At 40.6% G+C, this 26,386-nt stretch overlaps 1 protein-coding gene across 2 annotated transcripts in view; it reads left to right on the forward strand.

Moving 5' to 3' along the window:
• LOC126100803 (transcription termination factor 2) overlaps positions 1-23,763 on the forward strand; it is a 255,850-nt gene extending 232,087 nt beyond the window's left edge. For both annotated transcript variants that reach the window (XM_049911433.1, XM_049911432.1), the window contains exons 17-18: positions 16,004-16,161; positions 23,360-23,763. In XM_049911433.1, the coding sequence (XP_049767390.1) occupies positions 16,004-16,161; positions 23,360-23,507 (306 nt within the window). In that variant the 3' untranslated portion in view covers positions 23,508-23,763. The remainder of the gene's footprint in view (positions 1-16,003; positions 16,162-23,359) is intronic.
• The last annotated feature ends 2,623 nt before the right edge of the window (positions 23,764-26,386 follow it).

Consider the following 26,386-nt stretch of genomic DNA (forward strand, 5'->3'; position numbering starts at 1 on the left):
TAGTCCATATCAGTTCATGCAGGCTAGGAGAAAATCTTACCTTCATAATCTCTAATGTTATTGAATTTAGCATATGTTAAAATGAAGGACTAAGTGAGGAACATTTTTTTTTTCCCCCAAAAAAAATTCTGTTCCGAGATACAGCTCTCCAAAGATGAAACTGTACATACCATTTTGAAGATGAGAATTTCGTAAAAAAGAATTTAAAATGCTGTATCTCTGGAACAGTTCTAGATACTTCAATGAAAGATAATTGCTTTATGCTTACAAAGAAATCCTTCATTTGGACTTATTTGTCAGAGTTCTTTTACTATAGTGTTCTGAACTTTTTTAAAATTTATGGAATTTTTTAAATGCCTATTATTATTATTATTATTATTATTAAGACTTAAAGATTTCGATTTATGCAATTTCTGTGCACTCTGTTTTGTACTGAAATTAGCCAGTGAATGAACTAAAAATGTGTTCCGCTGCTTCAGTATCTTCCTTTGATATAGAGTAATACATTCCCGTTGAACCAATAGGAACTGGAGCACTTACAATCGTCAAAACATTGTGAACAGGAAGTGAGCACTGATGGCATTGTTGCTGTCCCTCAGCTGGAAACCTATGTCCAGCAGCTGGTCCATGTGGTAGTATAAAGTTCACTACTATTTTGTTTAACCCATAACTGGTGTCTATAATCTCTGCAATCCACCAGTCAGTCATACACACACACATCACAAACATCCCCCTTCTCAGGTTGCGAATCTGAATATTATCCTGCAGTTTCTGAGGTTGTAGCCGAACAAATTAAATTTTTTCTTTCTTGCTCTTTGAAGTGCGTGCAATATGAGATCACCCATCACTTTGAGCCCAGAAATGTGTCTTTTGAATTCCTTTCACAGGAGTAGTTTGTTTGGACCATTCTTCTTTTTTCTGCTCACGGAATTCTTCAGCTTCCTCCTTGGACAAAAGAATGAGGGCTGTGGATGTGTAAGATTTCACGACTCTCATAAAATCCTCAGTATTCTGAATTGCAGCTGCATATGTTCTGGAAAGATTATGTTTTGTAGCATGGTGCTTCAGCAGGTCTCCTACACCATCCCAAGGCCCCTTCCCATGACCAGTCAGTTGGCACAAGCGTCTTACTCAATTCAAACAGGTGGTAACGATTTTTAAAATGTTTACAAGCACCATAAGAAATAATGATGATCTTCTCTGCCCCTGTTTGCAGCTGAAGAATTTTGCGCATTGCTAGCAAAGCATATGCTGAGTCATGTCCTGTGTCATCACTTATAACTGCAACACTTGTGGTCTTGGTTTGAAAATACGTTACTCCTGTAAAAATTAAAACCTGGTCATTACTCAAATGATAGCCTTGTACTTCTTATGGGAAAATTACAGACAAGTTCTCAGCAAAATCACAGTGAAGCACTAAACATAGTTCTTCACCCTGTACACACCCTGTCACTTCTGCAATGTGTTGTTGTTGCAATTTCTTCAGATGCTGTTGTGTTACTGCTTTCACTGACTCTTTACCAAGTCCATCAATGAAAATATCAAAGGCAACAGTTTTCTTAATTACTTTATTTTCCTCCTGTATCGCATCTAATTTCTGCAGAGTCATCTGCTACATCTTCCAGGCCAAGTTTCTGTAAAGACAGTCCTTCCTTTCCAGGGCAGTCACCACATTCTTCAAACAGACAAGTCCCTCACTTTACGTTACAGACTGCTATTGACTTCACACGCCCAACCAAGGTGTCATATGTCATGTGCTCCAGTAACTTCTTGAAAGTTACCACACAAAAGTTCAAAATTCACACAGTACACACATAAACAAACGTCTCTGGGTGGATGTGGAACTACCCACTTAAGCCATAATGCATAAAATTTTGATCTTCCAATATGTGAAGTTCTATACTTGCTCTTATAAACTGCAAAAGTTTCTTTAATACCACGAGTCATGTACCTCTTAACTTGTACAACTTTTTGACCTTCAACTGTTGCAGTTATAGTTTATTTTTTTATTGCCACTCTGCCGAGGACAGTCCCATTACTCTTCCAAATAAAATGACTGCTTTATTTTGAACTTGAGCTGCTTCTACGGGATGGCCATATAATAGCAATCTGGTCTTCTAAAGACTCCTTTTACAGACCTCACATTTATTGATACTGATGGAATGTGGTTCAAAATTGCTTTCTTTGAAAATGACTCTGGAATAATAGTTAAAACATGCACCTTTTCACTGTAGGATGCACAGTATTCAACAGCTGAATTGATATTTGTGAAAAATTCCTGGCAAGAAGGTGCAAGAGTGCTTTATTTCATTTTCTTCTGAAGATGTGATTTCTACTTTAAAGAGTGTGATCAGTTTTGCTGTAGTGTATTCATTCATAGCTTTAGTAATGTCTCTGCACTTTCTTGATGCGTAGAGCTTATGACTTGACTTCACTGACCACGGTTTCTTAACAGGACTAACGCCTACCTCTGTAGTTGACTGATTCAAGGTATTTAATTCTTCCTCTATTGATGCAAAATATGCATCATCTGCACCATGGGAGGCTTTACCTTGTTCAGATACTATCATTGTTGATATTCTGTCAAAACATTTAGAACACACAGTCATCACTGGAAACATCTTCACTTTGAAGCAGAGTCTTCAAATGAGAGCACTTATTCCCAACCTGAACAAAGTTTGTGGTGTGTGTGTGTGTGTGTGTGTGTGTGTGTGTGTGTGTGTGTGTGTGTAGCACTGAACAACTACAATATAGAAACCTGCAGTGAACAACCACAACAAAGAAACTGACAAGAATCTATAAGTATAAGAAATATCTGCATCAATGAAAGTGAAAAAAAAACTGCAACAAAGACAGTAGAAATAAACATTGTAACAAAGAAATTAGTAAGAAACATCTACAGTGAAGACATACATTACCCTCGAAAGCTAAATAAAACAGATTTCTTAAAATAAAACCTGTCCAACTTAAAAAAGTGGAAGTTCTCCTTTACAGAGAATTTAGTACTACATGGCACTAATCAAAAGAAAAAAAAATCAAACTTTTCTGGATTGGCACTTTGAAAAAAAAAATATGTAAATTATAAAAAAAAAAAAATCAAAAGGTGACAGTAAAAGAACTTTGACACACATGTCCAAATGGTGGGTACCATTGTAATAATAAGGCAATTATCTTTCGAATAAAAAAAGCTGTAACAAAATATCTAGAACTGTTACAGAGATACAACATTAAAAAAAAAATTTCAGAAATTCGCTTCTTCGAAATGGTGTTCACAGTGTCACCTTTGGAGGCCTGTATCTCGGGGCAGCAATTTTTTTGGAGAAAACTAAAACATATGTGTTTCTTACTTACTCCGGAATTTTAACATATACTAAATTCAAGAACATTGGAGACTATGAAGGTAATCCCCCTGCCTGAAGTGAAGTGATACGGATTATGCCTTTTATTTATGTTTTACACGACACACTTTGGGAAATGATTCCCATTATCAAGTGTGTACTTCTTTGTACTATGCTATTTTTTCATAATGTTTCTGCTCTGTTTTGTTGACTTTACTGCAATATATAAAAATGCACATGTTTAAGTTATTTATCGATTTTTATATCTAGTTAGTAGAGATGGGCAAAACTGTTCTTCTCAGAGATTGGATCAGAACTGTTCACTCCCTGAAATGAATTAGCTCTTTTTCATGACTCACCACTCATTTACAATAGAAAATAAATGGAAGGCACATTGCCCTTTAAACTTGGTTTATTCCAGTACTATACCTGTATTTTGATCTTATTTTATCCTATTTTGAAGTAACACAGATAATGAGTAAGAATTTTGTATTGTTATTGACATTTCCACGATATGACAAAGTTTTTGATTATTGATTTATTTTGCACTATCGTGGTTTTCTGGGTGATCGGAAAATGTTGTAACTTGAGATTTACATTAACAATATATTTGGCTATAATGTATTAAAATTTCATTAACCTCATACAAATACATCGCAAGCCATATATTTTTAAAGTGAACGTTTCCTTCCAAAGACGCCTAAAATCACAAAATCCGTACCAGAATAAGAAAAAAAAATATATAAATTTGACTGTAAAACGAAAGTGCTGCATATAGCCTTACGCAGAATAAAACAAGGAAAATATTGGTGTATCACATTTTGCGATACGTTTATCGGTTCGCTCGTAATTAAAGCGTAAATTCGAGTGTCCATAATAAAAATCCTATAGTAAGAGGAGTCATCAGTAACCTAATCTAATCAGTTTAAACAAATAAAAATAAAATAAAAACAATTGATGTATACATAACATAATAATGTAATATACATAGCGGTATTACTACGAAGAACAATATCCAGTAGGGACGAACTCCGATGCAGAGGCGCTGAGTCGAGCAGGTCGAGCCGCGAGCTGTATTACTGCGTGAGCTGAGACCGCAGAGACCAGAGTGACACCTGAGTCGCTTTGCTCAACGCTCTGGCTAGAGTTGAGACGGTGGGGTGAGCGTTGAGCGGGCGAGTTCCGAGGGTGGGGGGAGCGGTGAACTCACCCACTCCGAGACAAATCGTCCGTTCCCTTGCGAGCAGGTTGTTGCAAGTAGTTCCTATGTTATCCGCTAGGTGGCTCTCTGTCCTGTTGCTCGCATCAACTGCCCAGAGGGCAGGACGTGCGACTGAAACGATCGCCGACAGAGTGCGATGCGAAGTTAAGCTGCGCCAGACACTGCAAGCGGCAGACGACGCACAGAGACGGCACGGCATATGTGAAACACAAAATCCAATGGGGCACTGCACAATGCAGGCAGCCAAGGTAGAAGCAGGGCAGAGGCCGGCGCTGGCTGTGTTGTGTGGCGTGCACTGTGCTCTGACCAGCAGAGGCGCTGCTGATATGCTCCGTCTCTCTCTCTCTCTCTCTCTCTCTCTCTCTCTCTCTCTCTCTCTCTCTCTCTCTCTCTCTGCCGTGGGAAACGTTTGGAGCTACCGTTCTTTTTTTCTGAATCACTGATTGTTCAGTCCTTTGAAAGATTCAACTCTATGAATTAGTTCAAGGGCGGATCCCCCATCTCTACTAGTTAGTGGCGAAATTTGGAAGGACTTGTACATCCAGTTTCCTTATGGTCTGTTTGTGCAGAGTCTCACATATGTTAAAACATCACTCACAACTTTCAGCGCACAGTACATATAGGGAATAACTTAAATAAACAAACAGTTACAAAGACTTTTGTACATGTAGTTGACAGAGATAATGTTAAAGATCCTCCACAGATATTCTTTTGTACAGAAGGCACTTATCTTAAAAATACAGAAGGTACTTATCTTAAAAATATGGATTTGCTTACATCTATTTTACAATGGTGCTTATCTCTTTGTAGTACTACTTTTATTTAAGTATATTGTCGAAGCACCTGAAGAAATTCACTGATTCACTTTCAAGGTTTTCATTTCACATTTTGTATTTGTATTTTCTGTGATGTGTATATATGTCCAGTCCTTCTAATAAATCCATTTCATGCCCTTTATTTAGTCGGTGGAGTACTTTGACATTTTGCTCTTCTTTTCCAAACAGGTGTCCTGTAATGTGTATATGTTTAGCTATTTCTGTGTGCATCTGTTGTGTGTGTAGGCTTTAATGTGCTCTGGGTACCTGGTGTTGAAATTTCGGCTTGTTTGTTCTAAGTAGAACATGGAGCATTCCTGGTATGTTACTTTGTATATTCCAGAGTCAGAGTATGGTTCATCATTACACTTTGTATTATGTATTAGTTTTTGTTTTAGTAATTTTTGAGAATATTTGCTATCTTCTGAGATATATTGCCAGTGTATGGTATGCTAGATACACATTAGTTTTTGTCTTTTTCTTTCGTGGTGCTCTTTGTGTTTGGATTTTTCTCCACTTTGGTTAGGACTGTGTCAACCATGGAAGCATTATAATCATTAGCAACTGCAATCCCTTTCACTATATTTATTTCTTCGTGAATGTTTTCTTGATTCATAGGTATTTTAGCTGCCCTGTGTAGCACTGATCTGTATGCTGCCTATTTATGGATGTCCAGGTGACATGAGGTTCCAGAATCTGTGATGTCAGTCATTGTAGTTTTCCTGTAAATTTTGAATGTGCACTTGTTGTTTCTTGCAATATTTAGGTCCAGGTAGTTGATGCTTTTGTTTTGTTCATGTTCCACTGTAAATGTAATTTTCTGATGTAGATTATTGAAGCAATTCAGCATGCCTGTTATGTCTGTGGCATCCCCGTCCACTAACAGTAGTGTGTCATCTACATATCTCCTATAAAATTTAGTTTTCCATAGACGGAGTTCTTGGCTGCTAATAACAACATTCAGGAGCATTTTGTGCCACAGGGTGGTCTACTTTGCTCTTGGCCACAGTATGGCAGTGGCCATTCATTCTGGTGGACAGCTGGTTGTCATACCAATATAAAAAGCTGTACAATAATTGCAGCAGAGCTGGTAAAGGACATTGCTGCTTTCACAGGTGGCCCAGCCCCTGATGGGGCAGGATAAACGTGTAACAGCACTGGAATAGGAAGTGTGGGAGGGGTTGGGAGGGGGGGGGGGGGATTGGGCAGGTTTTGCACCTGGGTCTTCCACAGGGATATGATCCTTGTGGCAAGGGGTTGAGGTTGGCAGTGGTATAAGGATGGACTAGGATGTTGTGCATTTTTTGTGGGTGATGGAACATGTTGAGTGGGCAACGGAACACTATTTTAGGAGAGGTAAGAAGTATCTTGCGTAGTATGTCCCTAACTTCAGAGTACAATGATAGGTGATCAAAGCCCTGGTGTACAATTTAGTTCAGTTGTTCCAGTCCAGGCTGGTACTGGGTGATATAAGGGGACACTCCTTTGTGGCTGGTTCTTGGGGGCAATTGGAGGATTGGGGGTGTGAGGGGACAAGGGAATTTTTGTCACTGCAAATATGCCGTCCTCGGGTGGCCAGGCTGTATGGGAGGGATTTTTTGGTGTGAAGGGGGGATGACAGCTGTCAAAATGCAGGTACTGTTCGTGGTTGGTGGGTTTAATGTGGACAGGGGTGCGAATGGAGCCATCAGAGAGGAGGTGCTCAACATCTAGGAAGGTGGCATGCTTGGTTGAGGAGGACCATGTGAAGCAGATGGGAGAGACGTTTTTGAGGTTATGTAGGAATGAAGTTAGGGTGTGTCCTCAGAGTATTTCATGGTAGTGTGTCTGAATAAAATCCTCTCAGTTAGCAACCCAAGTCAGTTTGAATAACATTCTCAAGCTTTCAATGGCTATCTCTGCCATCGTCGTCAGGAGTAAAACTACCAACTGCTGGGGACTAGCACAATTTTCTACTTATATACCCACAATTACTACTGTTGACACTAATCAGGGAGGGCCTAAACGACATGTGCGCTGAAGGTGAGTTGGGCAGCTCATAGCAGGTCCAGCCTGCCACAGAACCGAGTGATGTCACGTGGTGCAGGGTTGGCGCCATGTTTGAAACTGCCACTCCTGCCTCCCTACAAGCATTAAGCATCCGTTGCTTCCTTTCGACATCCATAGCATGCCCTATGCCATACTCAGTGTCTGCTCCTGATCTCTGTTAAAATTGTTGCTATTCATTCTAATCTCAGCCACCTCTTTTATAACAGAATCCCAGTATGTTGACACTTGGTCAAGACTCTCATATTCTCAGACTATATTTTGTATTCGTTTTTCAGGCAATGCTCAGCTATGGCCTACTTGTGCTCCCTTTGTTTAATGTGCCTTGTGCTCAGTACAAAACTCTGCAACTGTTCGAATTGTCTGGCCTATATAGATGCTGTTGCACTCACACGGGACACCATACACACTGGGCACACAAAGAGCTACATCAACTTTAACACAACTCGTATCTTGGGGGCAGGCCGGAACACTGCCCTCAATCCTGTGTACATGTCCTAAGTTGCTGCTCAATGCCCCACAGTATGTCAGGAAAGCCATTGGCTTGGCTTCTTCTGATTATTCAAAAGGTGTCCTCCTCCAGTGACATCTGAAATCGTTTGCAATGTCTCTTTTGTTATAATCATTCTCTCTGAACACATGTCTCAAGTGCTGCAATTCAAACTGTAGGTGGTTGTTGTCAGAAATAACTTTGGCTCTGAGTATTAACATGTTCAAGATAGTTTTCACCATCCTGTACATTCAAAAACTATCAGCATTCAAATATCAATCAGTGTGTGTCAGTTTCCTGTACACTGAATGACCAACTCCTGCCTTTCAGTCAACTAAAACATCCAAGAATGACAGCTTGCCATACTTCTCGATCAAGATGGTAAATTTAACGTTGGGATGGACCACTTATATGGTCCATGAAGTGCTGCAGTGTATTTTCATCATTAGGGCATATCAGGAAGGGGCACCAATGTACTGTAGGAAGCAAGACAGACGCAACACTGCAGAGTTCAGAGGCTGCTCCTCAAAGTGCTCCATGAAGAAAATCGCGACTGCAGGAGATAATAGTGAGCCCGTTGTTGTGCCATCCATCATTTCATAATACAGAACAATTGTTAATCTATCCAACCTAGAACTGGACGATGGCTCAGTGGCAGTGCTGAGTAAAAACCTTAATTTTGTACCAGTCCTGCAACGTCTGCCAATTTTGGAGATTATTAGTGGAATATAGCGGTGCATTCAGTATCTTTCGTACAATGCAGCTGAGGTCATCAGACTAACCGCCAGGCATATGCTGCCGAAAGTTAAGCCACCAAAATCCAATATTGGCCTGGAGGAGTGATCTGGCTTTCACTTATTGCATGAGAATGATGACTTTGTTCTTTTGCCAGCTGACAAAGGAAACACCACTGTGGTTTGAACACTGGAGACTGCCACATGAAGGCGCTACATTTATTAGAAGATGACACACACCGGAAACTTAGTCGCAATCCGACACAGACCATGGTGTAGAAATTAATGTCTTGTGCCACCAGAACTTCCACGCTTTATGGACTGCTGAAGATACATGAGGACCACATTCCTCTTAGGCTCCTTGTTAGTGCAATCAGCTCGCCCACCTACAGACTGGATTTGCAGGATTATTAGCGCCAAAACTGGGACATTGTGAACAACACCATGTAGTAAACTCGCAAACATTTGTTGAAACACTCAAGAAAATGAAAATAGGCCGAAATGAAGTAATGGTTAGTCTGGACGTGGTGTCACTTCTTACAAGGGTGCCAGTACAAGACATGCTGGATGTTTTGACCCAACAGTTTCCACCTGGCATTGTCAAGCTTTTCCGTCATATTCTAACAACAACATACTTCTTGTATCGCAACGAACATTATGAAGTAATGGATGGCACAGCAATGACTCACCATTGTCTCCTGCAATCGCGAATTTCTTCATGGAGCACTTTGAGAAGCAACCTCTGAACTCTGCCGTGTTGTGTCCATCTTGCTTCCTAAGGTACATTGGTGCACCTTCCTGATAAGGCCTCATGGCACGGTGTCCACCTCAACATTAAATGTACCATCAAGATCGAGAACGATGGCAAGCTACTGTTCTTGGATGTTTTAGATGATCAGAAGACAGGAGGCTGGCTTGGTCATTCAGTTGTCAGCAAACCAAAGCACACTGATTGATGTTTGAATTCCAAAAGTTTTCACCACCCTGTACACAAGAAAACAGTCCTGAACATGTTAATACCCATGTTATTTCTGACAACTACCACCCATAGCAGCACTTGAGACCTGTCTTCAGACAGAATGGTTATATCAAAAGAGACATTGCAAATACTTTCAGGTGTCGCTGAAGAATCGACAGAAGAAGCCAAGCCGGCAGCTTTCCTGCCATACTGTGGGGCAATGAGCAGCAAGTTAGGACATATGCTGCAGAGATATGGATTGAGACCAGTGTTCTGTCTACCCCTAATATACGAGATACATTGTGCCCTGTTAAAGAAAACATAGCTCTTGGTGTGTGTGATGTGTATGGTGTCCTGTGCGAGTTTAACAGCATCTATGTATGCCAGACAATTTGCACAGTTACAGGGTGTTGTACCAAGCACAAGAGAACTGTTAAATGAAGAAATTTAAGTCAGCCACAGCTGAACATTGTCTGGATAATGGACACAGAATACAATTTGAAAAAGTGAGAGTCTTGGGTCTTGCATCAACATACTGGGATTCCATTATAAAAGAGGCAGCTGAGATTTAATTGACAGTAACAATTTTAACAGAGACTGGGCGTACACACTGAGTAGGTAGTGGGGGCATGCTTCGATGTCGAAAGGAAGCAACAATTAATGCTTAACGTGTGCAGGGAAGCAAGAGCAGCAGTTTAAAATGTGGCACTGGCACTGGCCCCACATAGCACCTGGCTTGGTCCCGCTGCTGGCTGGAGCTGCTATGAGCTGTCCAGCTCACATTCTGCGCAAGCGCCGTTTTGGCTGTCTCTGATCGGTGTCAGCGGCCGTGATGGTGAGTATACAAGTGGCAAATTGTGCTAACTCCCAGCAGCCAGTAGGTTCACTCCTGATGACAATGGCAGAGAGAGCCATCGAAAGCTAAACAATTTTACTCAAACTGATGCAGCTTTGAAAACCGAGAAGATTGTATTCAAAGATAGGGTGTCTTGGCTTGAGTCCAGATCATGAAGATACCATCAATGAACCTGAACCAGACTAGTGGTTTTGTGTTTTGGGAGGCTAGGAAGGTCTCCTCCAAACGGCCCATAAAAAGATCGGCATATGAGGGTGCCACAGAGGTGCACATGGCTGTGACACGTATTTGTTTATACACCTTCCCTTCAAATGAGAAATTGTTATCGGTTAGGATAAACTAAGCAAGATGTGTGAGGAATGAGGTAGTGTGTTTGGAGTCTGAAGGACATTGGGAAAGGTAGTGTTCAGTGTTCAGTTGCAGTAAGACAATGGGCATGAGGGATGCTGGTGTGTAGGGACGTAGCATCAACAGTAACGAATAGGGATCCAGGAAAGGGGGGCGGGGGTGCTGGTGAAGAGTCAAGAGTCAGTGAAGGAAGTGATTGGTGTCTTTGAAGTGAGAAGCTAAATGACGAGCATGTGGTTGCAGGTATTGATCAATGAGAGCTGAAATTCTTTCAGTGGGGCACTATAACTAGCCAAAATGGGGCATCCAGTATTGTTGGGTTTGTGATTTTGGGGAGCATGTAGAAGGTGGGTGTGTGGGGTATCATAGGGGTGAAGAGGGAAATGGATTCAGGGGAGATGACATGGGAAGGGCCTAAGGCCTTAAGCAGGGATTGGAGTTTTTATCAGACTTCTGGAACGGGATCACTCTGGCAATGTTCATGGGTGGAGGAGTCGACAATTGGCAGAGGCCTTCTGCCAGGAAGTCACTGTGATTCATCACAACAGTGGTGCAACCTTTGTCTGTGGGTAGGATGATTAGGTCGGGATTTGTTTTGAGGTTGTGTACGGCTGTTCTTCCTTCTGCTAAAAGGTTGGTGTTCTGAGGAAGGGACCTGGTGAAAGACAATGAGGCTAAGTGGGAGGTAAGGAATTCCTGGAAGGTTGTCGGTGGGTTGTTAGGAGGCAGCGGGGGTGGATCACGATTAGATGATGGTATGAACCGGAAGAAACAGGGTTCAGTGTTGGAATTAAGGAGGTTTTGGTTTGAGGGATAGGCGGCAAAGAAGTGCTTCCATTGCAGGGATCGTGAGGAGGAGAGTAGGTCTTTGACAAGTCCAGCGTGGTTAAATTTAGGAGTAGGGTTAAAGGTGAGACCTTTGGACAGGACTGAAACTTCTGTGGAGCTCAGGATTTTGATGGAAAGGTTAACAACAGTGTTAAACACTGTGATTATGATAGGAGTTGGATAGTGGTGCTCCGAGGTGGCAGTAGGATGTCACCAGTTTGGGTAACTCATGTAGGTGGTGTCTGGGATGCTCCTCCAGGTGCTGGAGAGGAAGGGATTCAATTTCAGAGATGTGATGTATGGAGTAGGGATTGCAGAGTAGTAGAATCTTGTGGAGGAAGCAGACATGGTTCTGGGATGCCTGTGTCATGAAGATGTGTTTTTGCAGTACCAGGTTTCTGAGGGCCAGGGATTGGCAGAATCTGAAAAGATGTAGGTCATTGTGAAAGAAGGGGTGGGATCCAGAGAAAGGAATCTTTACCAGTAGGCCATTTGGGGTGATTCCATAGTTTAGGCAGCATTTGAGAAACAGGATGTGGTACTGCGTTTCAGCCAGAGAAAGGGATACTTGTCTGAACTGGTGCAGAAAGATGGAGCAAGGGTCCATTGTGGCAGGAATGGTGTAAAGGAAATCATGTTGACCCATTCGAACTCATTTACATGCTGATATAGTGTTTTCTGACACTGTCAAGGCATTCTGGAGTTGCTATGTCATTTGACAGCTCTTACTTTGTGAGTTTGGCATATTGCTGATCTTTCTGGTCATGTCAGATGCCACTGCTGTAACTGCGTATGCCTATCTGTGAAAACTTAATTCATCACAGCTAGTATGGTGGCCACCACATACTCCAAGTGATTAATTTTTACTGGATATTAAAAGTTTCAGAAGCATGAGAGTACTGAATGTGTATTGTGTGCACCATAATGTAAATGTTGTAAATGCTGACTGCTCATCATAAGAGAAGTCATGAACTTGACAAACTGTCTGAATGAACATTGGTTAACTGCAGATTTGTTAAAAATTCGAAATAAAACTGAAAATTGTAATGTAGCTAGTGAATATTGCAGAAAAAGTAAATCCCATGAGGGATCTTTCATACATGTTAATTCTGATGTAAATTACAAAGTAAGAAAGGATTTTAAGTGATTTTGATGGCTTCTGTATAGATCTAGTAAACCATTTAAATTACTGTAATTTGAATTTATAAAATCCTGGAAAAGTGACAGCTGAAAATTTATTATAGAAATTTCCCAGTTTGCTTGGATTCTACGCAAAGGGGGTAATAAGAGCTGCTGTTATTAAACATCAGTGACATAAGTGAAACTGTAAGGCATAAAAATTTATTGATTTAATTTAAAAAAATATGGCTTCAAATCTGTAATGCTTGGAAAAGGCATTTACACAAAGAACTAAAATTTAACAGAGATATTGCTTTTATTTAATATATTAAGCATTATACTTAGGAATGATAAATATATATAAAAAGAATATATATAAAAAGAAAGATGATGAGACTTACCAAACAAAAGCGCTGGCAGGTCGATAGACACACAAACAAACACAAACATACACACAAAATTCTAGCTTTCGCAACCAACGGAAAGAGGGAAGGAGAAGGAAAGACAAAAGGATATGGGTTTTAAGGGAGAGGGTAAGGAGTCATTCCAATCCCGGGAGCGGAAAGACTTACCTTAGGGGGAAAAAAGGACAGGTATACACTCGCGCGCACACACACACATATCCATCCACACATACACAGACACAAGCAGACTGTGACTGCTTGTGTCTGTATATGTGTGGATGGATATGTGTGTGTGCGTGAGTGTGTACCCGTCCTTTTTTCCCCCTAGGGTAAGTCTTTCCGCTCCCGGGACTGGAATGACTCCTTACCCTCTCCCTTAAAACCCACATCCTTTCGTCTTTCCCTCTTCCCTCTTTCCTGATGAGGCAACAGTTTGTTGCGAAAGCTTGAATTTTGTGTGTATGTTTGTGTTCGTTTGTGTGTCTGTCGACCTGCCAGCACTTTCATTTGGTAAGTCACATCATCTTTGTTTTTAAGGTATATTTTTCCTTCGTGGAATGTTTCCTTCTATTATAACCATATATATATATATACCTAAAAACACCGCCCCCGGTGTAAAACCTGTCCCATGCACCCTCCCACCACCACCTACTCCAGTCCTGTAACCCGGAAGGTGTACACAATCAAAGGCAGAGCCACGTGTGAAAGCACCCACGTGATCTACCAACTGACCTGCCTACACTGTGATGCATTCTATGTGGGAATGACCAGCAACAAACTGTCCATTCGCATGAATGGACACAGGCAGACAGTGTTTGTTGGTAATGAGGATCACCCTGTGGCTAAACATGCCTTGGTGCACGACCAGCACATCTTGGCGCAGTGTTACACCGTCCGGGTTATCTGGATACTTCCTACTAACACCAACCCATCCGAACTCTGGAGATGGGAACTTGCTCTTCAATATATTCTCTCTTCCCGTTATCCACCAGGCCTCAATCTCCGCTAATTTCAAATTTCCGCCACTCATATCTCACCTGTCATTCGTCAACATCTTTGCCTCTGCACTTCTGCCTCGACTGACATCTCTGCCCAAACTCTTTGTCTTTAAATATGTCTGCTTGTGTCTGTATATGTGTGGATGGATATGTGTGTGTGTGCGAGTGTATACCCGTCCTTTTTTCCCCCTAAGGTAAGTCTTTCCGCTCCCGGGACTGGAATGACTCCTTACCCTCTCCCTTAAAACCCACATCCTTTCGTCTTTCCCTCTCCTTCCCTCTTTCCTGATGAGGCAACAGTTTGTTGCGAAAGCTTGAATTTTGTGTGTATGTTTGTGTTCGTTTGTGTGTCTGTCGACCTGCCAGCACTTTCATTTGGTAAGTCACATCATCTTTGTTTTTAGGTATATTTTTCCTTCGTGGAATGTTTCCTTCTATTATAACCACATATATATATATATATATATATATATATATATATATATATATATATATATATATATATATATATATATATATATATTAATAACTGCTCTACTGTACACAAATTTTTAATCTAAAACCAGTAAAGCAGAGAAAATGTGTTTACTTTTGTTGTTACATTTTTTGGGTAAACTTATAACCTTTCGATTTCAAATTTACATCTGAGCTAATGTTGTCATTTTACATGATATTTCAATAATACCCCAACTATCTTTTTTGTGTATGTTGAGTGCCAACCTTGGCTATTGGCAGTTTGGATTACAACCAAACTATGAGCAGAACAAGGCACCTTTCATAACAGCAGTGGTGTCATTGTGCTGACAGTGACATTCCATTGCAAGCCTGCCACTGAGTCATTCTTTCAGATCAGATTTCTTAAATTTTGTTTCTGTGTGTATAGCAGTGTATGTTACTCTTTTCCAAGCATAAGTTACATTCGTGATAAGGTAATTACTGTATTAGTCAATATCACTATTGCTTTCAAATGAAATGTATTGTTAGCAACAATCCCATTAAAGCTTGTGACACTGTTACTAGTATTCACAAAATCTTCACACAATGATTACAAATGGTGCTTGTGTAAATCCCACACTAAATTTTAACAAGTTTCTTTTATCCAGTAACAATTTTTAAAGACAAAATAATATGCTACTGAATGTCAATGAATGAAAACACGAAGAATAAATTTTCATTCAAATTTCTGTTGGCAAATGTGGCTGTCATTCTAATAACAAAAGTAGCTGAACATAGCAATTAAAGAAATAAAATTTGAATATGTAAATCCTCCTATCATATGATCTGTTGATACTTTTTACAGTATACAAAAAGGGACTGTATCTTTCTGAGTTTATATACAAGATAATTTGTAAAAGGCAGTGCAATAACTTTCACACGTAAGTACAATTTTTCCCCCCATTTGGGTTTGCACAATACACACAGGAATGCAGAGACTGATAAAAAATTTCTGTACATTCTGAGTTAAATGAAGTATATTTAGAGAGGGTCTGTCTTTCTGAAACTTTTAATGTCTTGCATGACTATAGTCATTTCTAGACTACGTACAGATGCATTGCTTTCTATATTGTTTGCCTGATGATACTGTTCCTTAGGTTTGTTGTACAAATGATGGGTGACATGATACATGTTAGAATGTTTCTTTAAAATGAAATTTCTTTGTTGGGTGCAAACTGCATGGCAATGGAAAACAGTATTTTGCAACTTGTGCTGGCTGTGTTACTGCTGTTTAATAAGCTGTCACCATCTTGGCCCATCAAGGTTGACAAGCTGTTGTGGGGGCTGTGGCTTTCAGTTATCATTGGATGTACTAGCAATGTTATTACTTATTTTACTTATTTCCTTTTCAGGTTATGCTTCTGTCATTGACTGCTGGGGGAGTTGGCTTAAATCTGGTTGGCGCAAACCACCTCTTTCTCTTCGACGTTCATTGGAACCCTCAACTTGAAGCACAAGCCTGTGACAGGGTGTATCGTGTTGGCCAAAAAAAACCTGTTCACATATACAAGTAAGTGAAATAAATTGATGTGAAATTCAGAGATGCTGAGTCGCAGATAGACACAACAAAAAAGACTGTCATCAAGTAAGCTTTTGGCCAAAAAGGCCTTCAGCAGAAATACACAAAACACACACAAACAGTCTCTGGCTGCTGAGGCGAGACTGGTAGCAGCGCATAATGGAAGAAGCAATTTGGTGGTGGTGGTAAGGGGGAATGGGGCATGGAGGAGGAGGGATAGCAGGATGGGGGTGGGTGACAGTCAAGTGGTGCTTGTGGGAGCATACAGGAACTGGGGAAGGATAGAGCAGCTGGCTGCAGTCAGTAGATTAGAAGAAGGGGCAGCAGAAAAGGAGAGAAGTAGAAACACTGTGGGTGTGTTGATGGGACAGAGGACTGTTTAGCACTGGAACAAGAAAAGGGCTGGGTGGGTATGGACAAGGACAATGACTAATTAATGCTAAGGCCAGGAGTGTTACGGGACTGTACGATAGATTGCAGGGAGAGTTCCCATCTGTGCAATTCAGAAAATCTGGCGTTGGTGGCAAGGATCCAGATGGCACAGGCTGTGTAGCAGTCGTTGAAATGAAGTATGTCAGGTTGAGCAGTGTGCTCAGCAGCTGGGCAACTGGGTGGTCCAGCTGTTTCTGTTTGTCAGTGGTCCTTCATGCGGACAGCCAGCTTGTTGGTTGTCATGCCCACATAGAATGCAGCAATGTGTTTGTAGATTACCTTGTAGATCACATGACTGGAGTATGTGGTGTTGGGAGGATAGGATGCATGTGACATGTCTTGCATCTATGTCTATTACAGGGATATGAAGCAAGGGACTGGGAGCAGGGGTTGTTTAGGGATGAACAAGGATGTTGTGTAGGGCAGCAGAATACCACTGTGGGAGGAGTGGGAAGGATAGTGGCCATGCCATTCATCTTATTGTGCCCTCCTACCCACTATCCTTCCCAACCCTTCCACAGTGGCATTTCATCACCCACCGAACCCACACAACGTCTTTGTCCATTCCTACACAACCCCTGCTCCCAACCCCTTCCCTCATGGCTCTTACCCATGTAATAGTCCTAGATGCAAGACCTGTCCCATACATCCTCCCACCACCACCACCACCACCTCCTCCTCCTCCTCCTCCTCCTCCTCCAGTTCTGTCACAAGCATCACATATCCCATCAAAGGGAGAGCTATCTGCGAAACCAGTCATGTGATCTACAAGCTAAGCTCCAACCACTATGCTGCATGACAACCAACAAGCTGTCTGTATGCATGAATAGCCACTGACAAACTGTGACCAAGAAACATTGGACCACCCAGTTGCCCAGCTGCTGAGCACACTGCCCAACCTGACGTTCTCCATTTCAGTGACTGCTTCACAGCTTCTGCCTCCTGGATCCTTCCCACCGCCACATCCACCTTTTCTGAATTTGCAGATGGGAGCTCTCCCTCCAATATATCCTACGTTCCTGTAACCCTTCTGTCTTCAACCTTCGTTAGTCATTGTCCTTACCCACCTAGCCCTTTCCCTGTTCCCATTCCGGCACTACACTGCCCTCTATCCACCAGCACACCCACAGTCATTTCTGCTGTCCCCTGCCCTCCATCTAACCTCGCAACTGCACTCCCCAATCTCTGTATGCTCCCACAAGCAGGACTCCACTGTCCCCCACCCTCACCCCCTACCCTGCTATCCCTTCCCCTGCAGTGCTGCTCACAGTCTGGTGTCAGCAGCCAGAGACTGAGGTGAGGTGTGTGTGTGTGTGTGTGTGTGTGTGTGTGTGTGTGTGCGTGCGTGCGTGCGTGCGTGCGTGCGTGCGTGCGTGCGCGTTGTCTATTTCCAATGAAGCCCTTTTTGGCCGAAAGTGTTCAAGCTGACAGTTTTTTCATTGTGCCTATCTGCAATTCAGCATCTCCGCTATATGGTGAGTAGCAAGTATCCTTTTAATAATATTGCATTATTCCATCCTGGATTTTCCATTGTTAAAATTAAAAATTTCCTCTTTTATACACACACAAAACTCACATGGTGGGTTTAAGTAATGAACAACTTTCTTTATAATTGTCAATGCTCAACATGTAAATTGATGCCACTTCATTTGTGAGAAAAAACTTTTTTTTTTTAAGGTGGCTTGCATGAAATGCTGGTATCCTCTGTTGAGCTCTTTAGTCTTGGAGTGACTCAATGCACATTCTTAGACACTGTGGAATGCAGCACTCCCTTGAAATGTCTGTCACACTGTGCACTATAAGGATGGCATTTATCAAAAAGACACCATCACTAAGCATGTCTAGCACATTAATTTTGGTTTCTGATGAATTTACATCGTTTTCAGCATGTACAGTGTAAACATTGTGATCTTTGCTGCTAACCAGGTACTTGTGACATAAATTTTACACATATTATCATCTTATAAGATGCTAAAGCAATTCCTGACATGAACATTCATGGTTTTCTGTACTTTCCTATATTTGTTCTAAAGCAAAACCTAACATGAAAGTAGAATATTGGAAAACTGTCGCAAGTTTGTTGCTTCCTGTTCTGGAAGTGTTGCTAAAAACTAAAAAAGCTTATATGAAAATGGAAGAATGGAGGATTTTGCTTCATTTTTTGAAGCACCAAACTGAATGCACCAGGGTTTTCTTGAAAGTTATGAGCAAGTTAAATTGCATGGGCAGCCTACACTCTTGATCATAACTGAACAGGGACACAATTGTCTGTTATAAAGTTTGGAATTTTGATCCACTGTCTTACGGTCAGTTATTGATCAACTCCTTTCAGGTATAATATCCATAACTGCTTTTTAACACACAATCCTACACTAATGGTATATTTAAAGCAATGGTCTGTATATTTCCTACAGCTGCAACATTTAAATCTGTGTTTCAAAACAACTAATACTTGTCTTTTGTGAATACCATCAGAGAATGTTTTGTGTTTGATAAGTTTTTGTGTTTCTCACTTTCTTGATGGCATCAAAACTCACAAAGTGGGGAAGTTTGCTTGCGAGGCATGGTCACAACTTTACATTTATTGTTCCTTCCGACTATTATAAATAGTAACCTTATACAAATCATATGCCACATCTGCTACTATTACCAAACTGGTGCAACATACATCAGTGGAAATTAACATTTATGAGGCAGCAAAATAATCAAGGCAGATGACTTGTGTCTGCCCTACACAGTTACCAACTGAAAATTCCTCATTGTACTTACTGACAATACCCAGCAATATACTGTTTACATTTTAGGTTTACTAACAGAGATTTATATTTGTGATGATCTTATATCATCAGGGTTGCCACAAGTTCTTGAAATCAGGGAATTTGATATGTGCCAGGGAAATTTGGGGGGAAAAAAGCCCTGGAAAAATCTCGTTTTTTTGTCTCAGTAGATGAACTGGTTTGTTTATTGAATGTCGTGCACTGTCGCTGGCTGGGCGCAGTTGAGTACATGCAATGCTTCCTTGCTCCCTCATTCTTACTGCGTCTCCCGCTCCTACCATTTCCCTCAGCTTGCAGTCAGTGCTGCCACCACTTCTTGCCGCTGGCCTAGCAACTGCCGACAGGAGGCAGGGAAGCATGAAGAGTGGTTTGTTTTGATCTGATTCTCAGAGGCTATTGACGCAGCAGCCAGAGATGGTGGTCATGTGTGCAGGAGTTGTGCCTGAGTGATTGTGTGAATGCATGTGCGATCTCGATTTCTGATGAAGGCTATGGGCAAACATTTAGTTGTGAGAGTTTGATTGTCTTTTCTACACGCCCGTATGCAGCTCAGTGATGAGCTTCATGCTGAGTTGCTACCTATCTTCATTAGTATTGATTCTCAGAGTATTCATGCAAGTTACTGTTGCATGGATTGACCACTGTGGTCTCATTTCATCAACATGGTGCCTGTGACACGTAAATAGCTGGCTACATGAGTGGACGTCCACAAAGGGCCATAACCGCAGGCCATTTCTGCAGGTATATCTAACGGATCAGGTCTGCCGATCTGAAGACCATCCTTTCCCACTGATGTGCAGGCCCTGCCCATCAGATCTAGTCTCACCGATCTGCCCGCAGGCCAGATCTGTTTGTGTGTGCTGTAATGTGTCACATTTTCATCATGGACCCAGGACTATGGTGCTTCTTGGCAACCCAGAGGCCACGGGTGATGGATTTCAAGAATTGCGACTGTCTCACTGCAAATACATTGTACAGTGCGGTGTTTTATAGACATTTTATTTATTGTAGTACATTTTGGCACTTTAAAAGTAGTCCATATATTAGAAAGTATGGACAAGAAGAACATTGTGGCAGTCGCTGGTTGTTTGTACATTATATACTCGTATATTTCTCTGAAGAAAAAATGCACAACACCTGTAAAATGAAATGCTGGTGTGGCGTTCATGGCCAGGAGGCTCCCCCCATCCAGGGAAATTCAGCCGCTGGGTTGCAAGTCTCCATTCAGGGAACGCCACATTGCCCAACTTAGGTGTCAGTGATCATGAAATAGTGTTAAGAACAACACAACATTCAGTCCACGAGTGGAGAAAATCTCCAAGCCGGGCCCACTGTGTTGTAGGCAAACATGTTACCACTCAGCTAAGCAGGCGGACACACAATATCACTAAAATATTAGACATAACATGGTGTGACAATAACGAACATGTTAGAACCAGCGTTTTATTGGTGGTCACCTACAGTGCTGGTTTACACAACTCTTCCCTGCCTTATTCACTTTTTTCAGGAGGCCTACTTTTCTCTGAGGTTATTTCTGAAATCAGTGAAGGTGTTTTAAATCTGTCTTGTGACTCCAAGGAAACGAGTATTTTTGTCACCAAATGCGTTTCATTTTATTGAAATAAAATAAACTCATTGCTCTCAATGAAACACACATACCATTTGACTTGCTTTCGCCATCTAAATACAGTTCGTCACAAAAGAAGTTGATGTTATTATGTAAGATTTTTGCTCACATGTTTATAAATATTGAAGTCCCTACATTTTTTGTCAACTTATTTCTTTACTCACCCTTGCGATCTCAAAATTTGTTAGGAAAAATGCTAAAACTTGTCTGGAAATAAAGGAAATACCAGGGAATACCACTTGGGGAAACTTGTGACAACCCTGTATATCTTCCCATAGGTGAAAAATTATTTTCATGCTTAGTTTTTTGGTATGCAATTAAGTATGAAAATGCAGAACAGTGGTGGTAAGAAACAGAAAGAATAAAGAGAAATTCCTAATATCATCTGTAATTAAGTGCAAAACTACTGTCATAAAGCAATTAGTATAGTGAAACTTCCTGGCAGATGAAAACTGTGTGCCAGATTGAGACTCAAACTCTGGTCTAGTGCCTTTCACAGGCAAGAGCACTTTCCCGTGGAAGGCAAGGGTCGTGACTTTTTATCAGTCGAGCACACAGTTTTAATCTGCCAGGATGTTACATATCAGTGCACACTCTGCTGCAGACTGAAAATTTCACTCTGGAAGCATCCGCCAGGTTGTGATGAAGCCATGACTTCACAGTATCCTTTCTTCCAGGAGTGCTAGTCTTTCAAGTTCTGCAGGAGAGCTTCTGTGAAGTTTGGAATATAGGAAATAAGGTACTGGCAGAAGTAAAACTGTGAGGGCAGGTCGCGAGTTGTACTTGGGTAGCTCAGTCCGTAGAGTACTTTCCCACAAAAGGCAAAGGTCTCTGCTTCGTCTTGATCTGGAACACAGTTTTAATCTGCCAGCAAGATTCATATCAGCGCACACTCTGCTGCGTAGTGAAAATTTCATTATGGAATTAGTATCATAACCTACAAACTCTGTCTGACTGAAATGGTTAACAGCATCTTAACATTAGAAAATAAGCCAGTGAATCTGCAATAGATTTCACTCAAAAAGTCAAGAAATGTATGAAGATGAGAAATATTAAGTTGCACAGTAATCCTGTTATATACTATGAAGAAATTCTTATATTTTGAGTGCTGTTAAGTGAAGAAGTGGGAAAACCCTGTGTACAAATGCAAAACATCGTTACTTCCACGTATCGTGAATTGCCTCTTCCGATGCAAGTATATGTGCTTTAATGTCAAAACTATTTGCATTAAAAATGAAACTATTGCTGCAGATCTGTTCTTAAACTGTTACAAACTGAACCAGATTGATCATTCACACTTTGAAGTCATTAAATACTCAAAATTCTGTCTACCCAAAAGCTCAATACTATAGAAATTTCTGTCCTAACCAAACGCCCTGTCTTCAGCCCCACAAGCAAGTTTAAATCATGCTGGAGTCATCAAATACTTACTCTCCTTCTCCTGATCTCTGTAGTGGAAGTGGAAGCACTTTTTTACCACCAATCCCTCCAGCCAACACCAAACATTCAAGTTGGAAAGCCCCCCCAATCAAAATCACCACCTTTCTAACAGTCAGCACTAAGGCTTCACACATAGCATGACAACCTTTTACATTTATATGTTGAATCATTTAAAAAATTATGCAGATTTTGCCAAAAATAGGTGCTGCATTTTGAGGTCCCTGCTAATGACGTGTGTTAAGCCTAATGTAGTGGTTGGCATTAAGCAAAAGGAGAAAAGATCGAAGGCTGGTGATGATACGTAGCCCACTTCTCGAGTTTCAGTAAATGGCCCATCAAATGTTATATCCCCATTTAACCAGTTGACTACTCGCTTCCATGACTACAGAGAGGTTTGGGATTTAACATTGGATGTGTTGTATCACTGTTGATCAGGAACTACACACTTCGGCAGTCAAATGCAGGTGATGAAAATTGCTTCCAACAGCAGGCTTTCAACAAGATTAGCTCTAGGTCAAATACAGCCACAGTATTGTACAGTAGTGCCCATGCATTGAAATAAGGAAACCCCATTGTGTATAATAATAAGAAACGTTGTTGTTAACTCACTAAATAAATGAATCTTTTTATAAAAATTCTGGATGATAAATTTCAGGGAAATTATGAAAACCTCTTTACATTTCAGTTTCCTGTTGCTATGGTATGTTTTCAGCTACCAACATTTCTTGGAACTTATGTAAAGTAGATTCTTTGTGAATATCTGGTCCTGTAAATTTAAATTCAACATGTGTACGTCTTTTAGGTTTCCATTTGCAATACTTTTCAGATGTATAAATTAAATGCAAAACTTGCAGGGTTTAATTCATATAGTGTAACTTGATTTCAGTGTACTAATATCTCTTTTTTTCTGTAGGTTCTTTTGTGAGGAAACAATAGAAGCAAGAATAAAGAAAATGCAAGATAATAAATTAGCTTTAGCATCCGAAGTATTAACTGGTGCCAAACAAAGGCGCAAAGAAAAATTGTCACTGGATGACCTCAGAGTGCTGTTTGGCTTTTGACTTGATGAATGTTCCTTTCTTTATTGTTGATATTGTATCATAAACATAGACAACTAACAAGATCTCACTATGGAATTAAGACTTTGAATATCAACAGTCACCTGTGAAGAGTGACATGTATTAAGTTCTGTACAAAAGAAATCTCATTATGTTGTCACTTCTATGTACTATCTCTTATTCTCAGATTGTTGTTTTATTCAGCAATCAAATTGACATATTTTATGTAATTTGAATGACATACATTGTATATATTGTAAAAAAGTTGTATAATTTTAATATTAAAAAATCTGTGATTTTTTACTTTTATAATTTGATTACTACCAACCTTCGTGTCTCTTCCTATGTAAATGAATAGTATTGCTGGTTGGTAGAAAATACATATGTTGAGCAATGTCTTTTGTTGCAGCCACGAATGGTATGCATGTCTTGCTGGTCTAGGGTGTCATTAGATATCACATTCTGTTGCTGTGGCTCCAGATGATAGATACTCTTAACAGCAAGCAAAAACATTGATGATCTTGACAGACCTTGTGGTACAGCTCCAAAAGTACATTGTTGGACAGTGGTTACCCATTTGTTGCAATAAAACTTCAAAACTTACTTTTTGCAGTGTGGATACTACCTGTTCTTGGACTGTATATTTATCTGAATGAAATAAGGACTTTTTTTCTTCGTTAACAGTCACCTCATGATGATTTCTAGATATCCAAAACAACTGAAATTTAAAATCTGAGTAGTTTGGTTAGATGCTTTTCGTCTGTAAGCCAGTACAACAACATTCCTCTTTCTGTGCTTTGTGTTTACCATCTACATTGCTCGTCCACTTTTTAATTAATTCGTTACACAAGTTAATGGCATTCTTGGCTTTATAGAACAGAATAGAATCCTCATTATCACATGATATGTCATATACAATCGTTTGATTGAAATATTGGTGTCTCCTCAATATATACAGCTGTTGTAGTTTGAGGAAAGTAATGAGACTGGCAACACTGTGTGACCTGGCGATGCTGTGTTGTTCTATTTGTGTAGACCAACATGTTAATCCCTTCCAGATGTTCAGTCCATTTCAGTTCTGTACAACTATCACATGATTTTTGAGAGCGTCATCAGTGAAGTTGTGTTTTTGTTGTATGTTACAAAATGGAACAGCAGAATTTAGAGCAACATTATGCCATCAGGTTTTGTGTTCAACTTGGGGAATCCAAGAGTGCAACCATGTTGAAACAGACCTACGGAGAACATTCCTTATCATTTTTGGAAGGCCGAGAACGTATTGAAGATGAATCTCACTTAGAGAGACATGAAACTTCAAAAACTGATGAAAATGTTGAACGTGTGCATGCTCTTATGAGATCAGTCAATGTTTAATTGGAAGGATGATGGGTGACCTGTTAAACACTGAGCAGGAGGACAATCAAAGAAGCATATCTATTGATCGTCTTGAGAGGACTGTCAATGACCGTTAACAACTTCATTTGACCAGAGTCCTTGTGACTTTTTTTTCCCAAAAATTGAAAAATGTAAAAAAGGATGTTATATTGGGCCTCTGGAGAACATTCAAAAGAATGACTGACAAATTAAAGGCCCTACCAACTGAAGCCTTTCAGCACTGCAACCAAGACTAGGAACGACGACTCTGCCAGTGTATAGCTGCTGAAGGGAACTATTGTGAAGGGGACAATATTTTTTATTTTAAGAACATCATCTATATCCCATGAGCTGCACTGGAATTGTTTTATTTGTCAAAACCAAGTTTCAGGTTATAACCCTTCATCATTGGCATGTGATACAGAGGAACAAACAACTGTATGTACATCAATTTCTGCAAAACTATAACTGTACATATAATAGCAGTAATGTAAGTGCACTTACATTATGCACCTCTGTAGCAGCGACACGCATTCAGTTAATACGATCAAATCTGAAATATGTCCTATAACAGAGACACAGTTTTTCATGTCTGTTACTGCTGTAAAATTTTAGGCAGTGGCAATTCTTAATAGTGTTTGACATACCTGATATAAAGAGTAAACGTCAAGCTGACAGGTCAAGGAGTCTACATTCCCTGTCGTTTGTTATTTCTAAGATCATATTTATATATATCAGTGACGTGCATTCATATAATTACATAAATTACAATTGTTGACAATTGGAATATGAAGGCAGAATATACAATAGGTATAAAACTGCAAACTAATCCAACCTATTGCACTAAATAAGACAATTTTACATGCAGCATATGGACACCAAGCTAAAATTATTCAGCTCTAAAACTGTTGAAATTTTGTATATACATTTTATTCGGGGTGTAAGGTACAGTGAAGCGACTCTAACAGCCTCTCCTGTACAAATGTCAACCTCACCTACCCGAGTTGCAGCTAAGGATTGCTGCACGGTACACCCTGTTATTGCTAACGAGGCTCTGACGACCGAGTGTTTCCCGGGATAAGGAAACGCCCCCTATCAAGTGCCAACGGTCTCAAAGAGAGCGGATGAGCGGATAGAGGCAGGGCACTCTCTTGTCCTTGGAGTGAGAAATTGCTCCTAAAGGCGGAAGAACTTCACAGTCAACGGCATAGGATGGAGAAGGCAACGGGAAACCACTCCATTAAAGATCACTCAAGATATCCCAAGAATCAGTAGCGCACCATGCCAGAATCTTCTGTTAAACATAAATCCGGAGTAATAGTCCCCCAATCGGATCTCCGGGCGGGGACAATGGAAGGTCAGGCAAAGTTGAAGAATACACTAAAAATAGCAACATGGAATGTAAGAACACTCCTCCAATGCGGGAAATTAGAGAACCTCAAACTAGAGATGGACAGAATGGGAACAGACATAATAGGAATATCTGAGATGCGATGGCCTGAACCAGG

This window comes from Schistocerca cancellata, chromosome 9 (assembly GCF_023864275.1).
Source record: "Schistocerca cancellata isolate TAMUIC-IGC-003103 chromosome 9, iqSchCanc2.1, whole genome shotgun sequence".
Classification (NCBI taxonomy): Eukaryota; Metazoa; Arthropoda; class Insecta; order Orthoptera; family Acrididae; genus Schistocerca; species Schistocerca cancellata.